The sequence below is a fragment of the Cimex lectularius genome, unplaced genomic scaffold (genome assembly GCF_000648675.2).
Source record: "Cimex lectularius strain Harlan isolate CLEC.00 unplaced genomic scaffold, Clec_2.1 scaffold1, whole genome shotgun sequence".
Classification (NCBI taxonomy): Eukaryota; Metazoa; Arthropoda; class Insecta; order Hemiptera; family Cimicidae; genus Cimex; species Cimex lectularius.
The window spans coordinates 3,578,134-3,601,111 of record NW_019392813.1 but is presented as its reverse complement, the minus strand read 5'-3'; the positions used below and the strand labels follow the sequence as shown (position 1 = coordinate 3,601,111).

The following is a 22,978-nucleotide window of genomic DNA, read 5'->3' as shown; positions in this document are numbered from 1 at the left end:
GAGCTCATGTTTTGGAACTGCTGAATAGCTTTTGAAGGGCAGAGGCCATACCCTGAAAACTTATCTGCAAATCCTATGAATTTAATATCGAATTCAGTCTCAAAGAAATTCAGATTAAAAATAAAAACAGATTGCAAAATATTTGAATATATTATTTATTAAATATAAAGAATAGTACACTTTGTGCCGAAATTTTGAAAAAAATGTCATTATTTTAATAATACTTGTAGGAATTTATTATCCAAGGGATAAGGTGATGTAATTTATGCAATAAACCATTTGAGGAAAATTGTTAAAAAGGGCTAGGGAAATATTTCTGTGCAATTGAAAAACTTAAATAGAAAATAACCATTACTCTATTGAATCGAATGTTTTGTAAAAATAAACATGTTCCTGTTCTGAGCTGAATTGGTTTATCACTATCTTAAACTAAGGAAAACGAGACGCAATAAAAGTATACCTCTCGCCTAATTAATAATCACATGTAAGATTATTTATCTCATTTCTTAAGAAAATAATAGAAAATATAAATTATTGAGCAATGATTGCTAACTAAAGCATTGTCATGATAACATTTTTTCCTGAAAAATTAATTACATTGGTCAAAACTTTATTATTATTGTTATTTTACACATCGCAGCATTTCACGATTGTAGACTGCTTATGAAATTGGACAAATCATATTCTTCATCGTAATCTGAACACATTTTATCCCAAAGTTCTGAAAATATTGGTTTATTTTGGTTATCGCTTTTACTACTGGATGACTGATTCTCGTCATTCCTTGTAAATAAATCCAAGAGCTGTAAAAACAAACAAAATGAATTAGAATAAAAAGTTTATATAATTTGACAGACTTGTTACCTTGTCAGTTGACATTGTTTGAAGGCTGGCATTCTCTGAGCTAATTATGGTATTGGCCGTTTTCAGTTTGAATTTCTGCAATCCCATTATCTTCTCTTCGATCGTGTCTCTTGTGATGAGCCTGTAAACGTTGACGACCTTGTTCTGACCTATTCTATGGGCTCTGTCCATCGCCTGGATGTCCTTCATCGGCGACCAGTCATGTTCAATAAATATGACCTGAAAAAATTACAACAGGTAATTTATCTAGTGGTTTTTTTTTATTTATTTGTCGTGAAAAATAATTACAGTGTCGGCTCCAGTCAGGTTAAGGCCGATCCCTCCAACGTGTGTTGTTAAAATGAGCAAATCTATCGATGGATCATTGTTGAACCTTGTGGTCAACGAATGCCTTAGATTTACAGGTACAGATCCATCCAACCTCAGATATGTTACTTTTGGCATATGTATCCTAAGAATTAAACATTCATTATAGAATGTTTATGTATTTTTTGTTATAAAAAAAGAATAACTAACTTTAAGAAATCATTTTCAACAATATCGAGCATGGCTTTGAGTTGGCAAAAAATAAGAGCCCGGTGCTGATTCACAATATTGTCATTTTGCTCCTGTTGTGCTCCAATGCCACATTCGATTAACAATTGTCTGTAAATAAAAGCCAGTTAAAAAAAGAGAAGAACAACAATTTAAGTCATTTCAATATACTTAAGTGCTGGGAATTTGCACGCGTGTTTTATATCAGCCAGGGTAGACTTTTGGTTGTTAAGGGTTTCCATGATGTTACCGTACTGTGGGTGCGTTGGTGTCAGCGCCAATTTTGGGTGGTTGCAAACTCTCTGAAGATACCTCAACGCTTGGAAAATATGGGCGGATTTGTCCAGCGAATATGTCGTAGTATTGTAGAAATCGTACAGCTGCTGCTGGACAGGGCTCAAATCGCAGTAATAATCCTGAAATTCGAATATTTTAATTACAAAGGTAAATTCTTTTGATTGCATTTCTATTCGCGATTTAAGATAGATACCTGGGTTATCTTTGGAGGAAGGTCTTTGAGGACGTCCTCTTTGGTCCTTCTCAGCACAAACGGAAGCACCTGCCTGTGAAGTGCCTCCATTGCAATGACTCCTAGAATAAAATTTAAATAATAAAATTACTTTAATTAATAAAAGCCAGAAATAGGTTATAATTTAAGAAGTTTACACAAACCTGCTTCTTGCTCTTTGGTCGAACATTTTGGGTCTCTACTGGCCAAAATTGGCTTGCTGTACCTTGCTATAAACTGTTTTTCTGTTCCTAAAAAGCCTGGCATCAGGAAATCAAAGAGAGACCAGAGCTCAAGAACATTGCTTTGGATTGGTGTACCTGAGAGGATCAATCTGTGATTGGCTATAATTTGCTTCAGGGCAACTGTCAACTACAATTAAATAAAATATTAGATGTTAACTGTTTTTATTATTATTATTTTTTAAATGACCCGCTATTACATATTAGCTAGATTCCATGTAGTATGTATATATCATAATTTTGGAGGAAGAGGAGTATGCAAGGAAATTCCAAGGATGACGGTGAGAATTGAATCCACGACCATAGTGTCTACGACCTGATAACCACTCGGCTACAGCGGTTCCCAGATGTTGAACTTTGATCACTCTAATCTCCCAAATTTTTGAGTTTTGTCTCTTTCATTTCATCATAATTTTTACAGAACGAAACTATCATGATTATTATGATCAGGATGATTATAGATGGTCAAGGTTCATCTTGTTATCATAATTTAATTTTTAATATAAACAATACCTTGGATTTCCCATTCTTGATGACATGACCCTCGTCGAGTATTAAATAATTCCACCTCATGACGTTTAAAGAACTTATATCTTTGCGTACAACATCGTAAGATGATACGACAATGTGATCACTTCTAATCATATTTGCTAATCTAGAAAAATATGGCTTTTTAATATAAAAATCAATCAAATATACAGAAACATTGCATACTTTTTCCTCTCTAATGAAGGCCCGCCATAATAAAACGGTTGCATGTATTGTTTTGGAACAAATTTCTTTATTTCATACACCCAATGACCGGTTAGAGTAGGAGGACAAATTACGAGAGACGGTAAAGGGATCCAATAATCACCTCCTTCCTTTCTAGTCTCCTAAAATAATTGAATATATATATATATTTTTTTTTGAGAAATTGATAAAAATGTAAACCTGGTATCTTTTCTTGCGATGATAATGGTCCCCAACTAATATACAAATGGACTGGAGAGTTTTTCCCAGACCCATGTCATCGCATAACAGCCCATGAAGCCTGTACTTATTGAGGAAAGCAAGCCAATTTACCCCAGCCTGAGAGATAAAAAGAATGATATAAATAAGATTATACTTAATAATAAAAAGTATTAAAAAGCAAATTCACCTGTTGGTAAGATCTAAGCTGTACATTGAGTTGAACAGGTACTTTGTAATCAGTTATCTTCGTCGGATTCATCAACTGTTCGATGAAACTCTTCCGTTTTTCTTTCAACTCTACGAGCTCCGGTGGGAGTTTCACCGTACTGACCGCGCCGTCAAGCGGCATGAGTTGGATCAGGTCTGCAAATGTGTGTGTTGCAAGAGTGCGTATAGACGGGTTAAAATCACTCATTTGTCCTAAATATTTAAAACTTTAATTTACACATTTAAAAAAAGAAAAAAGAATTTGAATGAATATTTAAATGAAAGAAATACCGAGAACAGGGATAATAAGAAAAACTATGTAAGGTGTTATTTGGAGGTCTAATTTCTCCAAGAGTACGGCAAACATTTCAACAGCTCCTTGCCTGACGACTGTTTTGTTGTTTAAATTTACCATTGGTAGGACTTTGTCCACTATGGCTGTGATCACCTCTACAGGACTGAATTGAGCGAATGTCCCAATACATCTCGCCGCCATGTGACGAACGGTTTTGTAATTGTGACTAAGCAAATGGACCAATTTAGGCAGGAGTTCAATTATCTAGAAACAAAATATTATTTTTTTATTATTATAAAGTCATGGGATAAATGAGCCTCAACGTACTTTTGGCCTTAGCGAGAGATGTACCAATGGGCAGGTCACTTCTAGGATGTGTAAATTACCTATAAACTTATCTAAAGCAGTCTCATCTTTTATATCAAAGCTTTTACCTATAAATAAAACAAATAAAACAATAACTGGGCAAAATGTATAACAATTTGTATAATAAAATAATTAAATTTAAACTGATATATTTTTTTACAATGTAGAGCTTCCTATTTTGATTAAATTACAAATTTAAATAAATCTACAATATTCTTACTTGGTGGTAAAGTTATGTCCACATTTTTTACTTGAGTAATTGTTTCCCAGAGGTTTGGAAGTTGTTCAGGTAAGTCTTCTCCAAATTGTTCTGTGATTTGTTCTAGGGCTTTTTTACATCCTCGCCTCTGGATTCGGAATGGTCTCAGATACTGCAATCAAAACATTGACATTATAACCATCAATATTAATTTAGAAAAAAAAAAATTACCTGCTCTTCTTGTACAACTATTTCTTCAAATTGTACATCATGCAGTGAAGGTCTCCCACGGCCCAAGGTAGAGTTGTTCTTTTTAAGAATCACCGCCCTTTCTGCAAACTTTATTGAACAATTTTTGTATTATTCTTAAGTGTAATATTTAAAAAATATATTTACCTTGTGCTGATTAGTTAAAGTGATTATTCTTTCAGTGCTTTCAATGTAGCGAGGGTCATCTTCAGGAAACTGGAAAAAAAATTAAACTAATATATTTTTATGTATTAGGGTACAAGTAAGTTTTGAAAATTTGGGCTTTATTGTAGCAAGGCTGCAAAAACGGTAACAAATTGATTACTCCATGTATTGTCCATTTGTTAGCCACTACTTTTCCCCATCTTTCTGGTAGAGGATGGGATTGTTTAACCCTGCCCCAGGAAATATTGAGCACTCTGGGGGAGTGAATGGTGACCAGACTTTTATATTTGTGGTGATGTACATGTAAGCACAATAAAAGCTCTATTATCCGAGGTAATGTCAGGGAGGGGAGTCCACAGTAAATCAGAAACCTCGGATAATGGATTTTTTTAAAAAATTAATTAAAAGGTGAATTAAGAAGACACGTGTTCATATATTACTTATCTAACAGAAAACATTTGATTCACTTTCTTTCCTTCAAAAAATTGTAAACAATTTCCAAAAGGTCAAATCGAAAAATGATCTTCACAGAATGTTGACAAAGCACTAAAGCCCTGTGACACCAATTTGATTCCAAAAATATAAGCTTTGAAAGTGAGGGTTTTGTAGAAGAGATGTGTCGTTCTGGAAAGAAATCGTAAATGTAGTAGGGTTTAGTGCGTCGTTCTAGAACGACAGCCTTAATGAATTTCTCAGACTGATGGGAGTTTCATAGAAATAAAATAAAAGACAGTGTTCTTCGAATATGAAGTGACTTGTTGCAAAATATGTACCTATATACACAGTATATGTATACTGAGAGCCGGGGCTAGAATAATTAGATTCCTGTATAATGGAGCATTCAGTATTGTGTGTTTTACATGTAATCTGCAGTTGACAACCTCAGGTACAATCAAGAGGATCATCATTTTAGGATATCAACAAGTTCTAATATAAAAGCATCTGGCACTAGATCGAAATGCTTAAATGGCTGCAGGCTGAAAATTACATGTGAAAGACCAGAAAAAAAAAGTAAAACAGAGGGCTGGTGATGACCTCAGCTGTTTGTCAGACCTTAACTTCCCACATATGCTGTTAACAAACGAATTTCACGTTGAAAGATCTATTGGTATTTCAAGGAAAGAATCAACCCATTTTTTTCAGTACTCGTAAAAATAAAGGTGCTCTCAGACAAGCCATTGATCAAAACAAGTGGTAGTTGGAAGGAGCTATGTTTGGGGAACATGGAAGACGGGGTAGAATATATCATTTCTGACGGGCATTGCAACACATGGTCGAGAAGTGTTGTCCTTCTGCTAATATTCTGGTCGTGTCTCCTTCATTGTTCAACTCGGACATACTTTTTTTTTTTTAAAACAATGGATACCAGTAACTGGAGTTCTCTCCTGAGCACTGCAGCTGCGCACTACAGCTTATTGTACTTTATTCCTGGCTCTATTTTTTTAAGGGCTCACAACACACGTGTGAATTTGAGCCCTGGTGTGTCGGTGCTCTTCCATTGAAGAAACTCATTTTTGAAGTGGGGAACTTGGGACCAAATTGAGGGTCGCTGAGATCTGATCCCGCCTCATTCCTTCCATTGATGAGTGCCGTGTCAATTTCTTTCAATTGTGGCCACCGGTCCCCTTAGGTGTCAGAAAAAAAAATACAGAGGTGACGGTGGGGATCAAATCTACGACCACAGGATCTACTAGCTATGAGTCTGATTCCTTAACCACTCGGCTACCGCAGCCCCTGAGTCAGCAGTGATCCCCCTTGATGGTTTTTAGCAGTTCGTAATAAACTAGACCGAGCTGATCCCACCAAGAAATTTTGAGCTTTGATCCACAGATATTTAGCTTCGCTGGCGATGCATGGCCATTACTCCATGATTTCTTGTTTCGGATTGTTATAATGAATCCACTTTTCATCAAGTTACAATTTTAAAAAATGTCCTTTCCAGATCAAATTCGTATCGCACCCAATTACTTGCTTTTGGACCATTCTAAATGAATTGGGGCTTTGAATGAATGAAGACCTGTTAAGTCACTCCCAAAAATTCAGAACGTTCTTTTTGCGTTTGAGACGAGTCTTCGTTCAATAATGCCTCTAATTTTGCATCTTCAAACATTTCTGGCCTTCCTTCAGATTACCATTTTTAAACCTCTAAAAACTCCTAACTTGAAACTGATGGAGCATAATCCCCACCTCCAGCTGCTTTTTCTTCAAATAGAAGCAGAAAAGTTAAGCTTCTAGCTTTGTTAGCACAAAAGTTATGAGTTACTTTGTTTATGAAGGTCAAGTTATGGCCTAAGACAATTTAATAACTAGTAACGCCTTCTCTTATAAATCATTTAAAACTTACTTGTACCACCAACTTAATAATACAATAAAATTTTTTTTTATAAAATAATATCTACCATAGAAACTTTTGGTGTGAATTCCGGATCTACTGAGATGAAGATACAAAGGTTTCCTACGATTTTCGCATTGGGGCATGGTCGCCGTGAAACAGATTTTTGCATCAGGCTTGCTAGATGTTTCGCCGACAAAATTTGTAGTTGTTCGTTCTCCTCTTTTTTTATACTTTCCATCAGCGGTTTGACAATGACGGTCAATTTGTCTGGGAGCTGGCCTAGCCAGAGACATGCGCTCGCCAACGAAGCCTGAGTCCTGATGGCACGATTTAATGATCAATTTTAATTTTTAACTAGACGTACAATTGTAACTTACATTACATGGAGAGAAGTCTGCTGGGCCAAAATGCTTGTAATTGATGTATGAATGACCTGACGCCTTTCTAAAAGCTCTTCTAAAACTTTTGGCTTTAGTTTGCTGTCTTGAAGCAAAGTCTGAACCTTCTTTCCAATAATTTCCTCCATTTTATCAAGAAGTAAAACCTGAAGAAATCAACAATGAAAATGATATAAACTTTTTTTTATCATGTTTGAAATTTTTACGTTAATATTTAAAAACTCATCGACTTGGGGTAACTTGTAATGTTTTAATAGAGCTAAGAAATCTTTGGTATCCTGGAGGAGTCTAGAATAAGACAAACCTATTTCATCGTAATAAAATGTTTCATTTAAACACTCGATTAATCTAAAAAAAGAATAACACATTTAAAAAGATTTCTATCTTTAACTTGTGCCAAGATTTCTTACTTTTCGACTAATTTTTTGGGCGGAGGACTAGGAGGATTACATTTGGCCCATTCTGTGATCACTAAACCTGCGACAAATCTCTGAAGCGAGGATTTGCTTTCCAAGTGAACGAGTAGGACTTTAATATAACAGTCTATTGGAGATTCAACATTGTCCATGTAATCGATGCCCGGTGCAGGCTGAACGATATATGTCGACAGTTTACCTATTGAGCAAAGAAAAATTGTAAATAAAAAACCCAACAAAATTTTAAATTTTAATATTTACCTAACATTTTAGCAGCAACGTATCGAGTATGAGTGCTGTTTTCTTCCCTCACAGATTGCGGCAGAGATTCAGTCCCTCCGATGTATTGTTTTAGATTTGTTCTAGAAGTGCAGTCAACGCCTGTTATACTTTTTAAGTGCTTGGCAGTGTGTTCCTGAAAAAAGACTTTGCTAGGTGAAATTTTTAACATTGCACAGAACCGAAATACCTTCATTAACGACTTGGCCTGGATGAGTAAATTCTGATCGAAAGGAATCTTCGTTGACTGCATGGCTAAGCACAACCAGATCGAGATGAAAGGACAAGCTGCTATCAGTATATCAGACAACTGGCTTTTTTCAAGGATTACCGACCAAACCGACTCGACTGTGTTGTGAACGTTAGTCTGGTGTTCGATCAAGGCCCTTTGATACACATGGCGGAGTGTCGGCTGTAAAAAATTGGGCCAAGACGAGAACGAAGGCTGCGACGGGAGGCAGCAGAAGGCCTGCAAAGCAGCTTTCCTGACTCCTGCATTGTTATGCTCTAAAAGCGACCACAATCTCTGGACTAGTTCAATCACAGTATTTTCACTTCTATAAAGTATTCAATTTAAATACACTAATTATTCATATTACATTTTAATAAAATAAACTTCATACTTGATTAAGCAGTTAATGTTAGGCTTCAAGAGAAGTTGAGCAAGTAAAGGTACAAGAGTGTTTGCGGCTGGTGTCAGGTCATCTTGTTCTGGAATTATTAAGCAAAGGGATTCCAGGACGGAAAGCGCATATTCGGGATAGGACGTTGCCATGATGTCAACAGCTATGCTCAGAGCGCCCCCAGCCACGGCAGTAACATCATCATTCGCATCTTTTAAAGCGCTATAAAGGGAGTCAAACGCCTGCGGAAGAAGGTCAGCTAGTAAATCCTGAAAAAAAAATTAAATCTTGGAATTATTATTATTTTTTGTCGTAAGAAGTCAGTTTTATTACCTGTCGTACGGCGAACATGTATTTTATACCTAAAAGCCCTCCATGCCTTGTTTCCCAATCTTTTTGATTTAGAAACTTAATTAAAACAGACAAGATTTTCTTGATCCTGTCTTTCTCCATTAGAAAAATAACAGATCCTAAAAATAAAACGTGTTTTTAAAAATAAACTACGCAAATTATTTTTATTTTTTAAGTTACCTAGTGCTTGAGCGCAGGTTTCCCTGACAGGAGCAACAACTTGATCGTTAATGTAATCGCCAAATCTGTCCAATGATAAAACAATAATAAGGCGCAGTGCAATATCTTCAAGCCAGCTCTGGTGGTGTTCTTCCATCTAAAAAAACAGATATAATTTTTACTGTAAGCCGGTCCCCGTCTTAGCATAAGTTTAGAATAATTGTTAATATAAGTTAAACATAGTTGCAAGGATTTTCAAATATATGCTGGAAATAAGGTTGTAAATCTTACTGATCACCTACCTAGTAGGAAGTAAAGAGAAGTTTTACACAAAGCAGAAAGTTAGCAACAATAGCCCCACTAAATAACCAAAGTCAAGGAGTTAGTGTGAGAAGGTTGTCGGAAATACAGTTCATCAAGCTGCGGTCACATAAATTTGGGGTCGCATCAGGCACCCGGGTGGGTGTTGTCTAATGGATTTAATAAGAAAAATGAAGTATATCTTCACTAAAGCTCTCCGTGGCCATTTCATTTGTCGCCGAGAATCAAATAGATTACACATTTGAAAAATTGCAAAAAGGGGGGGAAATTCGAAAGGTGGGTTGATGAGATGGGAAGTTGGTGTCCAAATTTAGCCGAAGGTGTGGGTTCGAATCCCGCTCGTGACACTGACTTTTTTTTTATCTCAACCAATACCTTACATAAAGATTAATTAATTTTTTAGAGTTACAGTTGTGGCTGATTTACCTTAGCTGATTGACTTTTTGTTTGTTTATAATATTAAACTGCCAGTGTAATAAATGTTTATGAATACAATTTCTCTGGTTTATTGTATTTTTTACCTTATCTTCTCCACACAAAAAGGAGTTAAGTACTTAAATGTTTTCTTATTGCTTAGCGATAAACACAGATCCTACTTACATTATCACGATTCTTAACCAAGAATAGTGGTAAAATTACCTGTGACTGAGGTATGTCTGCAGTTTTCCCTCCACACATTCCCTGTGTCTTCATCAAGTGTTTTAGAGCAGTACCTGCACCGTGCCTCTCCTCCCAAGTCGGGCTGAATAGAGACAATGTAAGTTGGTCACAAAACCAATCCAATGGCCAGTCATTCACCTGGAAGAATAGAACAAATGAAAAAAATTAAAAATTAAATTGACATTGAACATACATCTGCCGGCCAACTGTAGATATTATCTGGGACGGGAAGGCAAAAAGTGTTCTCTTCGAGGGGAGTCGTAGACTCTGTCTTTATTTTTTTAGTCTGCGGTTCCCCGTCCTCATCCTTCTCCTTGTCCTGACTTGTGCTTTTCTGAGTCTTCTGCTTCAAAACTGCCTGCCTCGCTTTCCTTTTAGCCCTATTTGCTTCCCGACAGCTCATTCCTACCACTTCACCCACATTTAACTTAAAGCAGAACATCAAATGTTTAGCACAAAAGAAAAAAAAATCTAGAGTTAGAATGAAAATTATTGTTACACCTTGCTTTTTTGTTTTGATTTGGTGTTGAATTCAATCTTCAAATCTTCATCAGTAAATAAGGTGCTTGTGTCTAATCCAAATTGTGCTGATCTATCTAAACCTAACTGTTTATTCATCATTTCTTTTTGTCTTGCCAAATTTTCCTGACAGTCTCCTATATTCAAATTTTAAATGTTAATAAAATAAATTATTTAGAAGTGATGGGGAGAGAAGGAAGAAAAAACTTTTTTTTTTTAATTTTACCAAATTACATACCAGCATCTTCAACAACTTCGTACTCCTTCCCTTCAGATCCCATTAAATATGCACTTTCAGCAATAACTTTGTCTAAATTGAATGTATCACAGCTTAAACGTCCTGAGTTGATGTTGACAGCTTCGTTTGACTCTAAGAAATTTTTTAAAGCAACTTTCGATGAAAATTATAAAACAAAACATTCTTTGAATAAAATCACACATACCTTCGTCCATCATTCCTATTGGACACCACTCGGGCACTTTTTTCAATACGGCCTCGACTGCCCAACCAGCAGCTATCCTCGTATCCCATGACGGCGACTTCAGATAAGTTAAAATGCTTTTAAGTAGGTTGTGCAGTTCATGGGGGTGGAGGCTCTGCACCTCGCCCAGTTGAGAGGCAGCAGCCCTTCTTCTCACATTCGACGACCCTGTATCCAGCAGCGTAAACAAACGATCCAATCTGAAATATTTTATTAAGTAATTTCATAATTATATTCTTTAGTAAGAGAATTACTTGAATTTAACATTAGTCATGTTTACAAAATATAAAGCAAATAAAAGAACTAAACTTAGTTTTAACTTTGCCCTGACTAAGAGCGTTCATCTAGCTCTATGAGACTCTATTGGTGCAATTAAAAAGTGCTCATAAACTCGGTCAATGAACTAGGGTTTGCTTCAGTTAAGTCTGACTCATTGCTTATAGAAATTAGTGAACATGAAAATGGTAATTAAAGAGGTGAAGCTTGTCATAAAATTTTTTTTCTTGTTAATGAGTTAAGAGTTATTGTTGTTTAAGAGTTATCCATTTTAAGCTCTGTGGTCATACCCAACTACAGGGAAATTAGAAGCAGAAAAACATGTCCTTCATCCTTCCTTATGGGAAAAACTGAAGTAGAAAGTTTTATTCATTCAAAATCAGAGTGGTACCTCTAGTACATCAACATGACAAATATTAATACAGTGGCCTACACTTCCAACAAAAATAAAATGATAAAATATTAATAATAAGTAATAAAAAGATTAAGTTTTTCATTTCCACCATCAAGCAATATAAATATCCACAATTTGGATTATAGTATTAACTCTTCTTTCAGATGTTCTTTGAAAAATGGCTATTAGGCCACGCACTGATCGTCATTAAGTGTAAAATTGAGAGAGGTAGAGAGAAACCAGCTAGGTTTCTACAAGAAATATAAAGCCCAAGTTCAGGTCAGAAAGCTATTTTTTTCTAAATAAAAGTTAGTCTAACCAAACTAGTTGCGAACATTTTTATTTTTAATGGTTCCAGGAGAGGCATAACTGATATTTGTTTTCTTTTGATTTTACCACCATTTTGCCATTACAGCTTCAGCACTCTAGTGTTTATTTTATTTCATGTGCTTTTGTTAATCAGTTTTGAATGTTGAGACAAAAATGTCAATCTCATTTTAAATTTGAATGATTGCGGAAGTAATTTGACATATCCATCAGGCAAAACTCGTCTCCGATCATCTGCTATCTCACTGGAATTGGCATGACTGAAGACCTGATGCTTCACAACAATCAAAACAGTATTGAGATTAATATCACTCTGAACTTTTGTTACAAAGTGTTTTGCAATTTCGAGAGATTCTTTTCGTGTGCCAATTTTCCAAAATAACACACAGACCGACCAATGAATACTGGGATGACCAAGAACTACCATGCCCAATATTACCTCAGCCATCACAACCTTTAAATCGTTTAGGTAAAATCAACAATAACTATATCCTAAGCCTACAAATAATGTATTTTGACAACATTAAACAGGTATTGTATATTATTTATTTGTTCTTTGGTATGGTTACAATTATTCTGGTCTGCCAATTTTCTAATTTTCAACATGCAAACAAACCACTCAAGACCACGATGACCTACAACAATTAAGTTACCAGGAAACCAAAAAAGTTTGTTGCGGTTTTAAAGGGTTTAACAATTGTCTCCTCATTCCCACAAGCGACATTTTTAAATCATTTTTGGGCAGTGGGTTCATTTATTGTTTCATCATGGAATGCAGTGCAAATTTTAAGAATCTCCTCAGCCACCCTAGTACCGATTTAAATTCATACAATAAGCATGCACGAATTGTGGGTTTTGAAGCCATAAGAAAGAAATAATTTCATCATTTGCAGTGAACTGTTCAAGTCACTTTCTTTATGAAATGACACAATATCTTAGTATCACATGATGTAAACATGTAATTGTCCTTATAATAAACATTGATTAACGGCATTGAAACAATAACAAATCACAAACCGCCCTAACTTTTCTGGTTATCTGGTACATTCACTTCTCAATGTTTAAATTAAACTGTAATAATTTACTCTTAAGCTTTCCTATAATGTATTTTGCCAACCTCTAAAATTATTTACTTTGTAGTTTGGTGTGATATGATTATTCTGTTTTGTTCAATTTTTCAAAAAAATGCTCAAGGCCCATTCAATACCAGGATGACTTAGGAGATAACCTTAAAAACTTTTACATTACATGTGACTTAAAAACATTTAAATTGTTGATGTAAATTCTCTTGTGGTAACGATACGAGTTAATTATCTTTCAAGCCTTCTTAATAAATTATTTTTCCAAATTTAAAAGGGCCTTGTGAGTTATTTGTTTTCTGATTATCCTGGCCTTTCTATTCTCAATAGAAAATATAAATAAAGGTAAACCACCTTGCAAAACCACGGAACTTTAAAAGTTAAAATCACTTGATGTAAATTCAATAAAATTTTCTGTCAGTCGTATTTCAACATTTTACACATAATAGCTCACTAGGTTTTATATCATGGTTAAATAAAATTCAAGGATTGGTTAAGTACTTTGAAGCCTTGATATAGTGTGTTCTGGCAAGATCAAGAGGCCATGTGTATTTATTCGAAGTTCGAAGTCTACTATTATCCCTGGTCTCCCCATTCTCACTAGTCTCATCTGTCAGATGCGTTTCGACATTTTGCCATCTTCGTGGTCGTATAAAAAGAAAGAACTGACAAATAACAAATATGCCATACCACTAATAACTGAATAGTTGTCAAAAATTCAACACTGATATATTGGGATTATAATTACTGTTAAGTCTTGACATAAAATATTTTGACAATTTTAAGGATGTCATGCGATTTTATTTATTTGTAGTTTGTTGCTTATCATCCAGGTCTGCTTATTCTCACTGGTTTTGTCTGTCAAAAATGTTGCAAAATTTCATCATCGTCAGTGGTTGTATAAAAATAATGCTTGGCTAACAAACATAAGCTGAACTAATCAAGACATATTTAACAATAATCAAATTAGTAAATGAAATATGATATATTAGAAAGATAAAGCTTAAGTTTTGTTATAAAGTGATTTGCCAATTTCCTATGTGTCTTGAGTATTATTTATTTGTAATTTGTGGTTTTTTGATTATCCTTGTTTGTCTATTCTTATCACCTGGAGGTCCGAAGTCGTCAAATGTGTTACACTATATGCTGCAAATGACTTTAATCAGTCTTATAAGGATAAAAATAACGCTAGTTGGTATAATCATGTTTTCTATTCTTATCACATCACAACCTTCAAATTGTTTGTGTTAATTCAACAATCATAACTATGTTTACTCCCAAGAATTATTTGTAGTTTCGTCTGGAACAATTATCCAGGTCTGCTAATTTTCCGAATAAACACAGACCAACCAATGGCAGACCAGGATGATCAGGGACGATCAAGTCACATTACCTCACACCTTTAAATTGTTTATGTAAATTAAATAATGATAACTATATTTACTTCCAAATCTTCCTATTTTAACAATTTTAAACAGGTCTTACAGGTGGAGGGGGGTTTATCCTCATAAAATTTTTTCCAAATAAACACACAGTCCAACCAATGAAGACCAGGATGACCAAGGACGATCAAGTTAAATCTTCTCGTAACATTTAAATTCAACTATGTAATAAATATTTACTCAAGCTTTCCTATAAAGCATTTTGTCAACTTTAAAAGTGTATTATTTATTCGTTGTTTTTTTTTCCTTTTTCCTTTGGAAATATTGCCATATAATGTTTATACATTTATTTAATTTTTTTTATCCTTCTCTCGGACGTTAAAAGGAAATGTTGATTGATTTAAGAAATTTATAAATTAAATCAATATAATTAAATTGCCAACAGCGTTTCAAGATTTATTGGGCCCATTATACTGGGGTCCGTATACAGATCATCCAATAATTGTTTCCTCTGGTTATTGTACTCTGGGCATTCTAGTATTAGATGACTGGGATTTGATGGACTGTCGCATGTTGGACAGTTAGGGGAAGTGCTTATTCCAATTCTATGCCTATAACTCCCCCACAGGCCATGGTTAGTTTTGATTCTGAAAATAGTAGAGTAGAATTCCTTTTGCCTGCCTCCTTCCGAAAACCACAGCTTTGCTTTAAGCTTTGGGAATAAAGCTCGATAGTAATCGCCACCTGTTGCTGAGCTGTATTCTTGATCCCATAGATTGGAACACAATTTGTTGAAAAAAAAATTTTCTGTCTGTTTTAGGAATTTTCAACTGATGGGGTACACCATATACAGTGGCCTCCTTCGCCAACGCATCCACTGTTTCTTTATGAAAAATAACCTTTAATCCAGCATATTATCACAGTTTTTCCATCTTTTTTTTAGCTCAAAGATCTTTCGGTAAACATCTGCGATGATATAATTATTAACTTTGCAGCATGGGGTTACATTACTTATACTATCTACAGCGCTTCGACAGTCCGTTAATATGCAGAATTTAGTTTCATTCTTTTTTTTTATGTATTCAAGTGCTTTAGCTATGGTGGTTAATTCCGCAGTGTAGACAGTGATTGAGTTTGGTAGAGCATACTGTTCTTTATGTTCACTTTTGTAATCGAAAATAGCGCAACCTGCCCTGCCATCCAAGAGTGATCCATCCGTAAAAATTTGCCGGTGGTCTGGATAGTTTTCAGCCATGTCTGCTATAAATTCCTTCTGTACTAAGTGTTGAGCAGACTTCGAGTAGTATTTTAAAAACACTGTGTCAATGTTATTTGTCAAAGTCCTATAATCTAGCTGGTATAAAGGGTCAGCAAAGCTTTTATGTAGTGAGTATATGTATGGGATTGAATGTAGAAAGGCCGAAACTAATGTGGGGGGTCTTTTTTTTATTCCTATACTTGCAGGCTTGAACATTTTCTGTGAGAGTAGTTATATTGTTAAAAACCGGGCTCTCCTGACTGAGTAGTTTAGTGAGGAAATTCAGTGCCAATTTTAATCGTCTTATTTCCAATGGGGGCTCACAAGATTCATCCGACAGAGCCACGATCGGAGTACTTGGCAACCCACCATGGATGCGTCTTAGGCAAGCATTACGCAGAATGTCAATTTTTTTCAAGAAAGAGTGTGAGGCCTGTCCATAAAAAATTGATCCAAAATCAATCACTGCTCTAATGGATGATTTATAATATAACATGCCTATGAACGGGTCGGCACCCCATTTGCTACTGCAAAAACATTTTAGTATGTTGTACAATTTTTCTGCTCTTGTTAGTTAATGTTTTATATGAGTATTCCACGACAGCTTCCTATCCAAATGAAGACGCAGAAACTTGACATTATATTTTACTGGGAATTGGTAATTTCCTAATTTTTCTACAGTTGCGCGATTGACTTGGCGCTTATTTGAAAAAGGACAAAGCAGGGACTTTTCTTCAGATATCTCCAGACCATTTGCATCCATCCATTTCGATAAGTTATGCATAACTACATTTAACGATGACTTGCATTTTTCTATGGTGTTTTCTATAGAATATAAACAGACATCATCCGCATATTGGAGGTCTGCTGCATATATCGAGTACAATACCGGGCTCAGAATACCCCTTGTGGTAGGCCCTTAAAGGTCCTTTTGGGACCATAATAAGACCCGTTAAGGCAAAAAAACATATTTCTTCCCATCATTAATGCCATAATGTTTTGAACAAATTTGTTTGGAAGGCCCAGTTTTATTAATTTATGGCCTAAAATATGGATGCTGACGTTATCGTAGGCACCGCTTAGGTCTAAGAATAATCCCAATACCGTTTTACCCTGAGTAAACGCCAAATATATCAACAATTAATTTTGCCTGAGCATCCAAAACAGATCCAACACCCCCTAACCATCCCTATTTATTCATTGTTTGATGTGTTACGATTATCCTGTTAGGCCAATTTTCCAAATTAACACATAGATGAGCTACTCAAGACCAGGACGACTGAGGAAGATCAAGTTCCATCATCTCACAATGTCAATAATATACTCTCAAGCATTTCCATAAATTCTTTCAAGGTGCCTCCTGTATTATTTATTTGTAGTTTGCTATTTAGTGGCATAAAAAACAACACAACCATACAGAATGCAAATTAGTTCCTAAAAATCAAACCCATTCACACTTTCACTCACCCTTAAATATATTCTTATGTATTTACATTCACTCAAGTTAGGGTGGTGGAGTACTTGATATTTTTCCATCACCTTTCATACTTATTGTAAATAACCTAATTGAGGGTCGATGAGGTACTAACTAAATATTCCACCATCGGCCCATGGCTACACATTCACACTAATAAATACATCCACTAGGGACACAAAACTATCATTACTATATACAATAAAGCCCTGTTTCCTCCAAGAATCATAACAAGAAGCCCAGATGCAATTCCCATATTGAGCAACATTCCTACACGCTCTCTATATGGAGCCAAGGAATTGCACCCTTCAACTAAGTAGGTCACATCTAGCAACCTTTCTCTACATGCTGGACATATACACGCTTTGGCCCAAAAGTGTATGTCAACCTCACATGGCTTATTCTTAATTGTGTGAAGATGGCCTTTCTTCTAAAGTCAGATCCAACGAGGGCCACTTATCAACAGTGCTCTTGATATGTGAGAGCTTATCTGCCTATCCAGGCCATCGCGACACTGCCTCTTTCTTTTAATCACGTTTTTTATTGTATTTTTTTTTTTGTGACAGAGAGCCAGATTGCAGTGGTTAAGCCTGGAAGTTAGGATGTCCCAGCCTTAAGTTGCCTCACCTGACCGACCCCATTTTTTATTATTATTTTTGTTTACTCATTATGTACATGATAGTTACTAGAAAAAGATTAATTTTTAGCTATGCTAACAGCTAGGTTGTAATATTAATAAAGTTTCTCCACCTTGAGATCCATATTTATTTACATTGCAAGATTTCTTCTATAAAAGAAATCAAACATTTCAACAACGTTTAATGGGAAAAAAACAGTGAGGACAGACAGAGCAAGGTTATCGGAAATGACCAAATTCTTGATTTATTTAAATGTTGAAATACATTCATAGACAAAAAAACCAGACACTAGTACTTTGTTGTTTAAAAAAATAAAAAAAAATAAAAAAATTAATTAAAATACTTATTATTCAAAAATCGTGAGATGCAGTCTGGTGTGAGGTAGGTTTCAGAAAAACATTTTCTTTATCGTGCCAACATTTCGATCTTTATTGAGATCATCGTCTGTGTTTGACTCTCAACACGACGCGCAAGAATGGCACAAACACACAGAAGGCAAACACTTTGAGCCCTGAAGATGATCTCAATAAAGATCGAAACGTTGGCACGATAAAGAAAATGTTTTTCTGAAACCTACATCACACCAGACCGCATCTCACGATTTCTGAATAATTATCGACTAACGATCACTAATCACCACACATAAAATACTTATTTTAATGTAATACCAAATTAAATGAAATCAGAAATTCATGACTTTTATTAAAAAATATTTAATTATGATGGTTTGAAAGAAAATACACTAAAACACCGGAAAACCATTTGGTAATGGATTAAAAGTTAACTATTTAGTTTAACTAACCTAGTTTTGCTCCTAATAATGCGTTACTTCATCTGGTCAAGCCAAGGGCCTGATGTCTCCTAGGCATTGAGTAAATAAGCGATTAGATTTTGTCTTGTCCAACAGAATCCCATCTTTGGCCAATTCATTGTGGTAATCCCTACCTCCTCCATGTAATAGGTGACAACTCGAACTACATGTGTTCGAACATTATCACACATTAACACCTTAATCCTTTATCCACACCAGAACTTCCTCAATGTATGTTGATTCCATACCATAACCGAATGTCTTTGAAAAGGTTGTGGCGCATGGTACATGAAGCAAAGCGTCCTCCAAGTTTTCCCGACACACGGACTGTCATCTGATTGCCATGAACCAAACTGCCATTCTTCTGTGAAGCGAACAGTCCCTACGTAGTACAAGTGTCCAAGTGAAATGCTGCAAACAGCCTTTCTACTGAGAGTACAAAGAACATGATGAGAGACATTTAGAGACTAGGCTATTTTCCTAAAACCTTCTGATGACTGTTTTACATCTTTCCTCTATATTATGGGTTTGGGGTTGACTACTTATGAAGTTAGTCGTTAAATTCTGTAGGGCAGTAAGAGTCTAAAAACCAACTCACTTGATAAATTAGCTCTGGAAGGGATGAAATTGAACTGATTTTCTTTATTTTCAATCTAAAGAGTGTAAAAGAATTTCAACACTCTGTAAGTTGGCTGATTACATTCACAACTATCAAATATTATATCGTAGTTGGCATTAAAAAGATCATCTATAATTTATCTATTATTAAAAAAAGGGGTTTCTTCCTGTGGATTAAAATTACATGGTTCTATATGGTAATGACAAAGCTGATACACTGGCTAAAAATGCCACACAGTGTAGCAACACCAGAACCATAAAGATTCCCTATACAGACCTTTTCCAAATATTAGAAACGAGAAACTAAATAGACTGGCAAACTGTACATACATCTTCAAACAAGGGAACCTTTACAATCCTCCAAGCCATTTAAAAAATGACAATGGCCTTGTGACTTATCTTAACCCCAATTAAAAGAGGGTTTTTGTATTATAGCTTGTTTTTATTTTCTTTCTTCACACGCTTGTACAATCGAGCTTCGGACCTCCCAGTGTTCAATTTCATTGCACAATGTACAATCTTAAATGAAATCAGCATCTAGGCTACAGTTCCCGTTCCCGAGATCAATTAATTAACAAGTTAAACTATGAGCCAATTTCACTTGTAAGATTTTGTAGACATGCATGGCAATAAAGATATTTTTATGTCAATGAAATGAATACGTTGTGTATGTATAATTAAATTTCAATTTGTTATTATTACTAATAATTTTTAAGGGCGTTTTAACGGCTAAGGTCATTTCACGCCCTAACATTTAAACCTTCTATTAGGTTAGCTAAATCCCTTCTGAGTGCTCTAACTCCAAACATTCACTCCAAAATTAATCTATCCTATTACCATCCAAAGCTTTAATTTATTCCTGTTCTTTAATTAGAATTTCGAATTTTTGTTCTATAATTTAAACACAGGCTTGTCTGGCCAATTATAATAATAACAATTGAGTAAGACTAGCAACAGTTTCAGCATGAGTACAGGCTCATCATTATCCTTTTATTCTTCCTTTGAAATACTATAAATGCCCTAATGCTACTTAACAATAATAATAAAACAAAAACACAATTTCTTTTTCTTTATCCTATTTAGCTTGTTATTATGGAAAATAAATACAAGTGTCCGGTTGTTTTTCTTTGAGGGTACAAAATACTTTCTTCATAAAAAAGGTGAAATGGTTTATATTTGTCCCAAAAAAAAATTTTTTTTTTTTCAACATGAAATTCAAATCAAGTTATTAATGGGTTTCATCTGGACTTTAGAGGTCGGGAACTCATTTTTCTGCCAAATACGACCCTGAAGCATTTATAATAAAGCACCTATTTAACATTTGATAACAGTAAAATATATTTTCATTATAATACAAAAAAATATATATACATTGTTTTTTTTTTTTGACAAACATTCAAATGTATAAGAATTTGGGCGAAGGCCTAAATCCCAATAAATTTAAGAAAGCTGAAAAGCGCTCTTCGAAACAAACACCGGGGACCCAGCAACTCCTTTAAATCACTCGACAGGTTGAGCCTTTACCTAAAGGGTTGCAAAGTGCGACAGTCGACCAAAATATAATTTACAGTCAGTTCAATTTGTTTTCTTTATTATTGCTCTTATTTTATTTATTCACGTTTTTAGTTTGTTTTTTCTTTTTCTTTAATTTAATTTAAGATCTTTGGAAGTCTTTTTTTTCTCAATTTACATTTTGTATTAATTCGCGCATTTGTTACCCTGTTTATATTTTCATTCACCTTCGGCAGACGGAATTTTCCATGCTTTAATAGTACTTATTTAGTAGCTGTAATTTAATTCTATATTATTATAAAAGTGCCTTTATTATTATTATTATTATTTAATAAGAGAGAGTTTCAACATTGGTCGGTTTCTCTCCTCACAGCCTATCAGATTTGTATATAACTATACCGCTCACTCAATGTACATTTTGTACAGATAGTAATAAAGGAAATAACTTAAGCAAATTAGTAATCTTTATAGCTTGTTATTATGGAAAATAAATACAAGTGTCTGGTTGTTTGTCTTTGAGTGTACAATACTTTCTTCATAAAAAAGGTGAAATGGTTTATATTTGTCACACACACACAAAAAAAAAAAAGATTTCAAAATGAAATTCAAAACAAGTTATTAATGGGTTTCCCCTGGACTTTAGAGGTCGAGAACTCATTTTTCTGCCAAATACGACCCTGAAGCATTTATAATAAAGCACCTATTTATCATTTGATAACAGTAAAATATATTTTCATTCTAAAATATATATTTTTTAAAAAGAATGTTTCTACAGTGGCCAATGTTTGTGTATTTTAAAGAAAAAAATATAATTCCTATCTGATCATGCCGTTTACACAATAAATTGCCCTAGATCGTGACGGCAGGAGTAAAAGTATCGGATTGCTCAATAATTAAATATTAAAAAAAAATTATCGGCAAATATTTGTATAATTAAATGTATATTTACCTTGAAGCCATTTATTCTTAGAAGTATTTATTCTTGAGTTCCAAGCGTAAGAAAATAAGTCTTGCCTGCGAAAGGAAAAAAAAAGAAGAGTAACGTAAACGTGTAACCAATTAAAATTAATTTAATAATTACAAATCATGGGGGTGGAGTCGTGTAAAGAAAAAAGAAAGAAAACAATCGATAAAACCGATTTTTCCCCTTTAAAAAAATATATATTTGTTTTAATTAGCACGTATTTGTTTCCGTTAGGTGAGAGATTAAAAGAAAGGGTCCAGGCGGATAAAATGGAGAAATGTGTGTCAAACGGGAAGAAGGTTAAAGGAAATTATTATTTAAAAAAAACAACCTTAGTAGAGGAAGAAGAAAATTAATAAAACCGTAGATAGAAAGCGGATGAATAAATTGATTGAAAAAAAAATCACCTAATTAGACATCCTGGGACTTCTTAAGGCTGCCCAGTCGGACGAGCCATCGTTTTAGGCAGAGAGAGAGGCATTTCGGCGGCACGTACTTGAGGTCGAACGCGTAACTTTGACGGAGTTCCCAGGAGAAAACCATCTCTGCAGTGCCAAATTTATACTGACAGCCATGTTGGTGATGTCTCCGCATTTAAGCGGCAGTAACCACAGGATTGGACGGAGGCCCACTCCCACTACGCCACTTGTAAATCAATAAGAGACGGACATTTTTTCCCTCTTATTTCACCGAGCAGTTTGAATATTTGTCCTGGAGTAAAAATTTGTTTATTTATTTAAAAGGGACAAATAGAGCTTTAAGCCCCTTTACATACACATATTTTAAAAATAAATTTAGTTTTATACACATTAGAATTGAGGGGAGCCGCTAAACCTTCTAATATCCAACGCCTCCAATCTTTTCAATTTAAAATCCCCAGATTTCTTATAAATTTTATATCTTTTAAAGATACAAACAGAGTTTTAAGCTCCCTTACATGCACATATTTAAAAAATAAATTTAGTTTTATAAACATTGTAATTGTGAGGAATCGCTAAACCTTCTAATATCCAATGCCTCCAATCCTTTCAATTAACTTCCTCAGAACCCTTATAAAACGTATTTATTTATTTAATTATTTTAAAGACACAAATAAAGATTTAAGCTCCCTTACATGTA

General features: G+C 34.7%; 1 protein-coding gene across 1 annotated transcript; it reads right to left on the bottom strand.

Annotated features, from left to right (window-relative positions):
* Positions 1-338: 338 nt before the first annotated feature.
* On the bottom strand, positions 339-22,446 carry LOC106661668 (TATA-binding protein-associated factor 172). The gene is made up of 32 exons (XM_014385212.2): positions 22,267-22,446; positions 21,845-21,909; positions 11,088-11,326; positions 10,883-11,014; positions 10,627-10,781; positions 10,319-10,552; positions 10,105-10,263; positions 9,166-9,301; positions 8,968-9,104; positions 8,635-8,903; positions 8,202-8,568; positions 7,994-8,147; positions 7,727-7,931; positions 7,523-7,664; positions 7,296-7,462; positions 6,983-7,235; positions 4,566-4,634; positions 4,401-4,508; positions 4,191-4,341; positions 3,932-4,038; positions 3,601-3,868; positions 3,290-3,522; positions 3,082-3,219; positions 2,863-3,023; positions 2,662-2,803; positions 2,071-2,278; positions 1,889-1,989; positions 1,570-1,814; positions 1,381-1,509; positions 1,153-1,315; positions 865-1,083; positions 339-803 (listed from the first exon to the last, which is right to left on the bottom strand). Exons 2-32 carry the CDS (start codon positions 21,853-21,855, stop codon positions 645-647), a joined length of 5,361 nt encoding a protein of 1,786 aa, XP_014240698.1. The 5' UTR covers positions 21,856-21,909; positions 22,267-22,446; the 3' UTR covers positions 339-644.
* Positions 22,447-22,978: the final 532 nt, after the last annotated feature.

What these genes read in the sequence shown, in the direction of transcription:
- LOC106661668 (XM_014385212.2), bottom strand. An exon ending in TCTACAGTTGGCCGGCAGAT is followed by an intron (nt 10,264 to 10,318) that starts GTATGTTCAATG and finishes CTATTCTTCCAG; the next exon opens with GTGAATGACTGGCCATTGGA. An exon ending in CAGACTTCTCTCCATGTAAT is followed by an intron (nt 7,236 to 7,295) that starts GTAAGTTACAAT and finishes TCGTGCCATCAG; the next exon opens with GACTCAGGCTTCGTTGGCGA.